This window comes from Rhinichthys klamathensis, unplaced genomic scaffold, assembly GCF_029890125.1.
Source record: "Rhinichthys klamathensis goyatoka isolate OS25496 unplaced genomic scaffold, OSU_Roscu_1.1 h1tg000090l_1, whole genome shotgun sequence".
In the NCBI taxonomy this organism is placed as follows: Eukaryota; Metazoa; Chordata; class Actinopteri; order Cypriniformes; family Leuciscidae; genus Rhinichthys; species Rhinichthys klamathensis.
The window spans coordinates 5,461,226-5,471,753 of record NW_026606629.1 but is presented as its reverse complement, the minus strand read 5'-3'; the positions used below and the strand labels follow the sequence as shown (position 1 = coordinate 5,471,753).

General features: G+C 44.9%; 1 protein-coding gene across 1 annotated transcript; it reads left to right on the top strand.

Annotated features, from left to right (window-relative positions):
- On the top strand, positions 1–1,458 carry LOC130085794 (ribosyldihydronicotinamide dehydrogenase [quinone]-like). Its single transcript, XM_056251749.1, has 6 exons — positions 1–33; positions 124–291; positions 390–520; positions 631–744; positions 847–948; positions 1,064–1,458. The coding sequence occupies exons 1-6, from the start codon at positions 30–32 to the stop codon at positions 1,361–1,363; spliced, it is 819 nt and encodes a 272-aa protein (XP_056107724.1). The 5' UTR covers positions 1–29; the 3' UTR covers positions 1,364–1,458.
- The last annotated feature ends 9,070 nt before the right edge of the window (positions 1,459–10,528 follow it).

The window sequence follows — 10,528 nt, the reverse complement described above, 5'->3', positions numbered from 1 at the left end:
TGCACTTCTGAGATCTGTGGGTGAGAAACATGGGTATGTTCTTTTGTTGCTGCAGTTCATTTTTGTTTGTTTGTTTGTTTGTTTGGTTGTTTGATTTGTTTGATTATTTTTTATGTTTTTCAGCTGCAAAGACAGTGTTGATCGTGTATGCGCACCAGAGTGCTGGATCTTTCAATGCAGCCATTAAAGATGCTGCTGTAGATGTGCTGAAGAAACAGGGCTGCAATGTTCTTGTGTCTGACCTGTATGAAATGAAATTCAAGGCCACAGCAACCAAGGAGGATATTACGGGTTTGGAGGCAGTGTTATGTTTTAGAAAATATTAAACGTAAGCTTTTTTTGGCCCTTATTGGAGTGCAATGGCTATTTTGCACAATTTTCTTTTTCAGAAGCAGTGAAGAACCCAGAACATTTCTGCTATGGAGAGGAGACCATGCTGGCCTGGCAGGAGGGACGACTAGCTTCTGATATTGTAGAGGAGCACAAGAAACTAAAAGAAGCAGATATTGTTATTTTTCAGGTAAGGCTTTTATATATATTAGAAATCGTATTTTGTTTATTTTATTTGTTGTTTTTCGGTACTTGTAGTTCTTTACTTTTTTTTTTTTTTTTTTTTTTTGTCTTTCGCAGTTTCCCATGTACTGGTTCTCGGTTCCTGCCATCATGAAAGGCTGGATGGATCGGGTTTTTACCCTTGGTTTTGCATACACCTCGGAAAAGCGCTACAGTGCAGGCATCTTCAGGGTAAGACCTACAAATCACAAACTAATCTTTCATTACATGCGTTAATCAGAAAAGGTTAAGTTGTTCATTTAATGAAATGTGAGTGGGTTTTTAATTTGTCAGGAAAAGAAAGCCATGTTGTCATTCACCACTGGTTCCCATGAGACCATGTTCAGCTCCAATGGGATCAATGGAGATATGAATGTTACTCTGTGGCCAGTTCAGGTAAGAAGCTTCATCCCTCCTTTTCCCTCAACTACGCTTCATTTTGCACTATTTGATTTTGCATGTTATACTAACCTGGGACTGCTCTGCTGTGCTAATGTTTTCTCTCTTGTAGAATGGTGTCCTCAATTACTGTGGCTTCCAAGTCCTCGCACCACAGGTCTTCTGGGCACCCACACATCTCTCTGCTGAGGCTCGTGACAGCCTGTTGAAAGACTGGCGTACTCGTCTTCAAGGTCTTTTAAGCGAAGTGCCTCTCTCCTTCCCACCCGTAGACAGTTTTGATAAGGTGAAAGGCTTTCAGCTGAAGCCTGAAGTTCATGAAAAGCAGGCTGATTCCCCCTTCGGTCTCACTGTGGGTCACCACCTGGAGAAACCTCTGCCACCGCACAGTCAGATGAAAGCTGGGGTATGAGATATGAGCAACTGTCCCCATGTGGCCATGTTCCTGTTTAACTGTCATGAAGCTTAATTTTTTCAATGTGAATAAATTGTTCATGTTTTGAATTTGAGTATTGTAATTCATTGTAAGCCATGTGGAACCCACAACTCCTAGCCTATTTCCTAAAGTTCAAGTCCGATTGGGACACTTAGAAACAAAAACATAGTGGTTGATTTGTGGAATCGGAGAGTTTGACAATGAAGTCTGCATTAATTGGCAGTTACACAGGCAGGTCAATCCTCTCATACAGGGACTAGCTCTTATGAGCATTACAAAAAAGGTCTAATTAACAGGTAGAGCAGACATGACCACTTTTCCCTACAGTCATGCAGTATCATAAGTGTATTGCATACTATGCATGCAATACCTTGTTTTTGCCATTAGTCACCCTTAGCAGGCTCTATCAAAACAATTATATAGTCCAAATACCAAGTATGTTTGAATCCGAACAAGCAGCACCTTAATATGGCACATTTATTTGGTGCACATGAATTGGATTCATTTACTCTCTGAAAGATTTGTCATGTGCACAGCTTCCCCATTTCCTATGGAAATTTCTTGGCGGCAAGTCCTTTTCTGCATCAAAGTGCTTTGCAGATGTCTGCCGATAAAGCTTTGAAATGCATTTGGATTACGTAATTTAAAACCGATCCAAAATGTTACTCAAATGTAATCTAGAAACCGTTATAGTCCCAGAAAACTTGGAATATATTACTCTAACAGTGTGAGCTCCTCTTCTGCTTTCTGTGTGAATTAACCAATAAGTGAAAATTGTCATCTCTTATTTAAACCAAGTTAAAAGTTGGCTGTGAAATAAGAGTTTGAGGTAATCAGATCATGTGACACCAATGTAGCATTTTGCCATTTTAATTCATTACATTTTGTGCTGTTTCACATTTATACATGCAGCTCATTTCCAAGCGTTCTCTCTAGTAATCACTCAGACCTGCATAGTGATTTGAGTATACTTTCAATGAACATAAAGGTCCATGTTTAATAATTTTCACTCGAGCTAATTATTTCAATAATTAACGAGCTCGTTAATTTAGTTGTGTACGTGTTCTCATATCCATGTTGTTCTAATGTTAATAATCTTATGGTTTACTGGGTTTTACATGATTCTTTTGTAGTGTATTGGTGGTGTACTAAAATAAATATTGTCACGTGTGTACCTTCTCACCGCTGATTCCTTATTGTTTAGAGGACATTTAGTCCGAGTCGCCCCCTTTCGTTTCAAAGAATAGTACAACGTGGGCGCGTCAAATGCCTCATCCGCTTGGGGAGGTGTGTGCGAAGGCAGCGCAGACTCGTGCTGCAGAGCCAGGCGGAAGTATAAACGGCTTAACACGCCTCTCTGGAACAACGTCACACAAACCCATCATTTCACCATCCAATGGAGGTTTTATCAGAAAAGAAAGAAATCATTGGAAATATGCGAAATCGCAAAACGCCTCCGGTTACTATCATGATCTCGTTCCCTGAACGAGACATTACGTCAGCGTGACGTATATGGGAACTCCTCCCTTCTCCACTATTGCTGAAATCTTATAGGCTAACGCCAGCTGGGGACTGCTTGCCAATTGACGAGAAGCATGCAAATACTGACAGGTTCGCGGGCAGTATAAAATGCATGGGCGCTACAATTACGTCAGAATCACGACTGAACGCTAGCACAGCTGACCAAACAGCGAGCACGGCGGCTAACGTAATGTCTCGTTCCCGCCTCTCAGGGAACCGAGGTTACGATAGTAACCGGAGACGTTCCCTTTCGAGGCGGTAACTTCAACATTACGTCAGCGTGACGTATATGGGAACTGTATTAAATCCCGCCATGAGAGCAGTGAAGATAAACCCTGAACGGGGTCAAACCACACCCAACGTAAGCAAGACAGTTCTAGCCAATAGCCGCGTCGATAAGAGCGCTCTCATCTGATAGGAGGAACTAGACCAAAGAGACGCCTGTTCCGACCTTATCAAAATCTGCATATCTCAAAGCAATGGAACTGAAGGCTGCACTGAATAGGGCAGACACAACACAATAAGCACTCAAGCATGAGAGTTCAACGCATTGTCGACGGCGATTGCGGTGACAGCTGCATCAACTTTATTAACCATAACACAGAGTTAGCAGCTAGATAACTACTGCATAGCTGGTTAACAGATAACAAAACATTTCAGTAAAACTCAACTCACCGAAAGTACGTGTGACTCTACAGAGGGTACATCCAGCTTGTAAAACCTGGCGAATGTGTTCTGAGAAACCAGCCAGCTACATCAATCCTGGATAGACATACGTCTAGCCCAGGCCCATGAGGAAGCAATTGCCCTCGTAGAATGAGCTCTGATGTTAAGGGGACAATCTTTCCCCTGGCATTCGTAAGCCAATGCAATCGCATCCACAATCTAGTGAGAGTCTCTGTTTTGAAACGGCACGTCCCTTATTACATCCACCAAAGCACACGAACAGCTGGTCCGACTGACGAAAGGCGGCCGAGCTATCCACGTATGTCCGCAAAGCCCTGTTACCGGGCAAACAACGCTCTTAGCGTCGGCGTCACGCGAGGCTGACGGCTCAGCAGAAAAGGCGGGCAGTGAAACAACCTGTGCTCTAAATGGTGTGTTGAGTGACTTCGGAACATAGCCTGGTCTCGGCCGGAGAGTGACGCTACAGTAGCCAGGTCCGAAACAAATGCAATCGTCGTTCACTGAGAACGCGTGTAAGTCTCCAATGCGATTCGCTGAGGCGAGAGCAAGTAAGGCAGTCTTCAGGGAAAGCTCCTCAACCGCAATCAAAGCTAGGGGCTCAAACGGTGGTAGAGGTAGAGCTCTCAAAAACACAGCTAGATCTCACGGCGGCCCGGAGGGAACGAACAGCAGCAATAGTGGCCACCTACACCTTAGCGTGGATGGCAAAGTCCCGCTCTCCATTCCGAGCTGTAGAAAGCGCGAAACATCCGACACGGAGCGATCCCCGGGTCAAATCGATGTCCTGGCACCATTTTGTAAACAGAAAACTCCCCATCCCTGAGCGCAGAGGAGATCTGGTAGAAGGCGCGTGCGCCTCCTCGACTATGCTCAGCACTCGTGAATGCAGAGTGTCCCGCTCATTCAAGGTCCCCACAGCGGCCACACATGAAGGTTCCACAGCTCGGGGCTGGGGTGCCACGTCGTGCCATCCGCCTGAGACAGCATGGTCCTTCCTGAGGGGGATTTTCCATGGGGGAGCCACCATTAACTCTCTCAGGTCCGCAAACCAGGGCTGATTTGGCCAGATCAGGGCCACGAGGATACTGACACTCTCTTGTAGATCAACAGCCAATAGCGTTGCTCCTCTGGGAGTGCTCACAGCTGAAAGACAGTTCAGCTCAAGTATGCCGGAATTGCATATCATAATCACATATCAGTATACATAACCAAAGCGTCAGTGGTCATAGCGACAACAACTGTGAATATACGCAGTTAGATCAGAATAGCAAGTTGCACCAAGCAATACAGGGCAACATAACTGTATAGACTCATATCAGTATGAAGTTGAACATAAACATAGCGTCAGTGGCCTTAGCGACAACAACTGTGAAAATACGCAGTTAGATCAGAATAGCCAGTTGCACTGAGCAATACAGGGCAACATAACCATATAGACTCATATAAGTATGAACATAAACACAGCGTCAGTGGCCTTAGTGACAACAACTGTGAATATACGCAGTTAGATCAGAATAGCCAGTTGCACTGAGCAATACAGGGCAACATAACAGCATAAACATATATCAGTGTAAAAACACAGCATCAGTGGCAGCAGCGACAACAACTGTGAATATACGCAGTTACTGTAGATCAGAATAGCCAGTTGCACTGAACAATTCAGGGCAACATAACCGTATAGACTCATATCAGTACGAACATAAACACAACGTCAGTGGCCTTAGCGACAACAACTGTGAATATACGCAGTTAGATCAGAATAGCCAGTTGCACTGAGCAATACAGGGCAACATAACCGTATAGACTCATATCAGTATGAACAAACACAGCGTCAGTGGCCGTAGCGACAACAACTGTGAATATATGCAGTTAGATCAGAGTTAGAGCTTAGATTCTCTGCCCGAGCCCGAACTTGACCGGGCCAGGCCGGGTCGGGCCGATATTTCCCGACACTATGCTCGGGCCGGGCCGGGCCCTTGATCTAGAGACGTGCACTCCCAACACAATAGAGTGCGGCGCGGGACTAGATTTGGTGGCCGAGTGCCAGCGCGGGCGCGGGCGGTAATGCACTCACTCTGTCTGTGCGGGTTGCTGGAGAATAAAACGATTCGCGGGACTCCAGCAAACTAGAAATATCTATGAATAAAACATAAAAACGAATAGATTTTTATTAATCTGTGGCAGAAAAGCAACAAGAACAACTAAAACAAAATATAAACGATTTACAGGCCAGAGTTTCTATTCATAACAAGTTTGCAGCATTGAGTGATGTAGCCAATCACAGACATATGTGTTGATTTTTTGAACGCAATGGCCAATCAGAAGCATTTAAGATAGATCCCCTCACCGCTCAAAACTGACTTTTTGTTTAGTACTGAATTCTGTATGCTGGCAAATCCTCTAATTATAACAAACAAAGTGTGGATATTATGAAAGATTCATTGTGCAGTGAGCTTCATTGATAATAACAGAGATGTGTAAGATCGCGATGAACTGTCGGCTTTTTAGGAATTATTAAGGGAGCGCACTTTGCGCGCATTCAGTCATGCCAGACCATGCAGTAGCCTGCTTGCTTTTATGTTAAATTAACAGTGGTTTGTGTGTTAATGCTTTAATAACAAATAATTTATCAGGAGCATTTATGCTGATGTGTATGGTGGCGGCACATAGGCTAACTTAAAAGTATTTGGAGGTACAGCAAAAAGTCTATTTGCGGGCTTTTGCGAGCGGGACAAAACCTAAATGTTGCGGGCTGGACAAAGTAACATAGAAAGTAGTTGAGAACGTCAGTTATAACGACCCACGTATTAAAAAATGGTCGGGTCTGGGCTCATAATTACGGTTAATGTGTCGGGCGGGGCCGGGCCGGGCGGGGCCGGGCCGGGCCGGGCACGGACACAACGTGCACGGGCAGGGTCGGGCTTGATTTTTTGGGCCCGATCTAAGCTCTAATCAGAATAGCCAGTTGCGCTGAACAATACAGGGCAATATAACAGCATAAACGCATATCAGTATGAACATAAACACAGCGTCAGTCGCCGTAGCGACAACAACTGTGAATATATGCAGTTAGATCAGAATAGCCAGTTGCACTGAACAATAAAGGGCAACATAACAGCATAAGCATATATCAGTGTAAATACACAGCGTCAGTGGCAGCAGCGACAACAACTGTGAATAGACGCAGTTAGATCAGAATAGCCAGTTGCACTGAAGGATACAGGGCAACGTAATAGCATAAACACATATCAGTATTAGACGGAGTCTTCCATCCCTCTTGAGCACCACGAAATAGCAACTGTGCACTTCCATTCTGAGAACGGGGCGTTTTGAGGCAAAGTCAGTGACGGACCCACGCCTGTTTTAGCCGTGGCGCTTCCCGTGGTCCGTGTCGCTACATTCCTGGTCCCGCCCACTGCCTACGGCGAAGATCCGGCTCAGTGCGGAGCCGTTTTTGGCGGGCTGCTCAGCTGAACTTAGGCGGGACGAGGTGCTGACGAAGAAAGAGACCTCGACGAGTTCTGTAACGAGCAGCAATATTCGAGCCTCATAGCCTTCGTGCTTCTGCGCCTCAGAACAATGCTCAGTAACTGACTCCATGGTGTCACCAAAGAGGCCGGAGGGAGTGATTGGAGCCTTTCTTTTCTCACAGATATAAAGTGGTTTACCGTTATTTCACAAAAGAAAGAGGACACACACCCAGATAGCACACGCACGTTGCGCAGACATATGAAAATGATATGAAAACGTCACACATGAGTAGCGCTGTCACACACAAAAAACTAGGGTCCTAGAAATGTGGTCCTGAAATTGCGGCCACCAGGATTGCAGACTGATAATATTAGAATGAACTGCTGGATCTCATTCTGAAGGGGAAAAAAGCACTGCAGTGGGAAAATATATTAAGATTGTCTAACTAGTGAGTTAAACTCAGCCTGAGCAAGTCTCCGGTTTAGGTGGTCTCAAGCACATCATCATCCATCCTAAGCAGTTAAAGGTGAACTATGCAGGTTTTTTTTACCTTAACTGAACAGCTTCGGAGTCATTGGAATGGTTATATTACTTTTTACTATCACCTGTGAGTGGAAAAACCACACTTGCAACTTTGAGCCGGCGTGCCGCCGCCGGCCGCAGCATCAGGAAGTATCGCGTGATATCAGGTCTCGCGAAGTAATGAATTGCTTTACGGCAAAAAAGATCTGCCAAAATTCTGTCATTATTGCGCTCCCTCACGCATCACACACATCAACAATCTATGAAACGGCCTCTATGACAGACACTAGCACACATTTCAGAAGTTTCACGAGTTCACACTTACAAATCACTCGGATAGATTAAATTGGTAAACATATTTGGCGTGCTGTCCGGGGAGAGGGCTCTGATCTTGGTAATTGGCCCGAACGCAGAGTATTCCCCCCCAAATGCAAAATTAGTTTATTCGGACAGCAGCCAGGAACTGTATCCCCAAAAATATAAATAATAGGGCTGATGTTTGCGGTGTCCGACGGGAGTTCAATACTCGCTGCAATCGAACGGGTAAGCCTCCGCTGACAATTAAGTGGACGTTTATTTATTATATTGGGAGGGCTTTTTGCGGCATCTGACGGGAGTTCAATACTCACTGCGATCGAATGGGTAAGCCCCGCCGGCAATCGAACGAGTTAGAGTTGGTTTAGGTGATAAGGGTTTGGTGCGCTTTTTTGATGTGGAAGCGGTTAGATCTAATGTAGCTTTTGAAAGCTTCGGATGACCAACGACCAAGAGCTTGAATCGGTTGCTGTGAGGGTCCTTTTTGGGCGGCTGTGGTTGCGGCACCTATGCGAAAAGAGTGGCCTGAAAGGTGTTCGGCTGGGATGCCAGATTGTGTTAGGACTAATTTAAGATGTTTTTGAAACCAAAAGCGCGTGACTGGTTGGTTTGAATCATTTATAAAAAGTGGGTCTGAAGGGTCTTTACTTGTTGAATTTCTGAAATGAAGGTAGGATTGGAGGGTTTGGTAAGGTTGGATGGGTGAATGAAGGTTGAAAATATAAATGAAATGGCCTTTTTTGGACTGGTCTGTCTTGCTCTGTTTGATAAAGTAGGAGATAGTTTCGTCATCTACTAAGGATAAGTCTGAAATGGTGGGATGAATTTTTGGGTTAAAATTAGAGGTAATAGCAAGTTCAGAGCATCTGAGAAACCCGAAAAAAGCCAAAATGAACATTGCGTCCAGTGTGCGAGCTGTGTTAATAGAATGGTAGCCTAAACGGAGGGTACGGATGCATTTGGCGAGTAGGTCCAGCGTTAGGGGTTGTCTGGCGTCTGGGCGGGTAGGATGGGTCTTTTGGATGCCTTTAATAAGCAGTGATGTCTGTGAGTTTGTTAAAGCAGGAGAGGGTGAACCGAAAATTAATTTGTGGAAAAATTGGATTCCACTTAAATAGCCTTAAATGGAACTAACTTGGAGTTTTTTTGCTATGTTGAGGTAGGAGACAAACGATATAATTGTGAGCAGAGAGAAATCCAGGAAGGGTAAGTCAAAAATTAAATGAAAGGTTTTTAAACATCTCCAAGCTGTTAAATATGACTGGAGAGTTCTGGGGGAAAAGGCTTGGAAAATAGAATCAAGAGAGGCGTCGAGCAGTGGTCTCAAGGAGTGGTTTATGGAAAGATCAATTCTGAATAGTGAGGTACTGGCGTTGGGTTGGGGTCTGCTTCTGGAGCCAGCTGTCTGAATTTCTGGAAAGCAAAGCATGAGAGAGAGTCAGCAATTAGATTTTTTGATCCTGGTACATGTTTAGCTGTTATAATAAATTGGTCGCAAGCTGCGATCCAAATGAGGCGTCTTAATAGTGGCATCATAGCTGGTGCGTGAGAGCGGGTTTTATTAATGCAATGCATGGTTGCTTCATTGTCGCAGTAAACAATGATGTTGTTTGTGGACCATACTTTCCCCCATAAAAAAAGCTGCGGCGACGAGAGGATAAAGTTCAAACAACGCTGAAGAGGCTGAGAAATGGGTCATGTCTAGAAGCTGTGGTTGCCAGGTGGATGTGAACCAACGGCCTTGGTAAAAACCCTCGAAGCCAATGGAGGGGGCTGCGTCGGTGTAGAGTTGGATATCGGTTGGTAGGGACACTAAAGTATTGTAAAAGAAAGACAATCCGTTCCACTGTTTAAGGAAAGTTATCCATAAATTTAGCTCCTCAAGGCATGGATTGGTTGGAGATATTTGGTCTCCTAACGCGGCAACGGAGGATGCAAGGGAGAGAAGATGTGAGATAAAAGGGCGGCCTTGCGGGATTATGCGCAATGCGAAATTAAAGTGGCCGAGCAGAGAAAGGAGTTCGAGCTTAGAGCACTTTGGGCTGTCTATTAACGTGGATGAGACCAGAATTATTGTCTATTTTTCTCTTTGGGTAAAGAAGCCTGTAATTTAACAGTGTCCAGGTTGATGCCCAGGAATCCGATGGACGTGTTTGGGCCACTGGTTTTCTCCTGGGCGATCGGGACACCTAGCTCGGAAAAAACTTTCTGAACTGTGGTGAGATGCGCTGCTGGGATGGCATCGGGAGGCGATATGATTAAGAAATCGTCTAGCAGGTGGATGAGGTAGGGAATTGCGTAGTTGTTGGAAAGAATCCAGCAAATTGCTTCCGATTGCATGTCAAAAATCTTGGGGCTGCTTTTGCAGCCGAAAGTTAGGCGGACGGCGAAGTAATATTTTTCGTGCCATCGGACGCCGAATAAATGCCACCAATCTGGGTGGATGGGCATCACTTTGAAAGCCGAAGTAATGTCGACTTTGGCGAGCCAAGCGCCCCGGCCGGCATTTTTTATTAATGAAATTGCTTGGTCAATGTCGTGATAGCGAAGAGAGAATTCATCTAGCGGGATGAGGCTGTTTATGCTTGGGAACGGAGAATTGTGCGGGGCTGAGAGGTCAATTAT

Bases quoted from the DNA above. Each gene is read 5' to 3' on its own strand.
- LOC130085794 (XM_056251749.1), top strand. The intron at 521-630 runs GTAAGGCTTTTA...TGTCTTTCGCAG, and splicing joins CAGATATTGTTATTTTTCAG to TTTCCCATGTACTGGTTCTC. The intron at 949-1,063 runs GTAAGAAGCTTC...TCTCTCTTGTAG, and splicing joins TTACTCTGTGGCCAGTTCAG to AATGGTGTCCTCAATTACTG.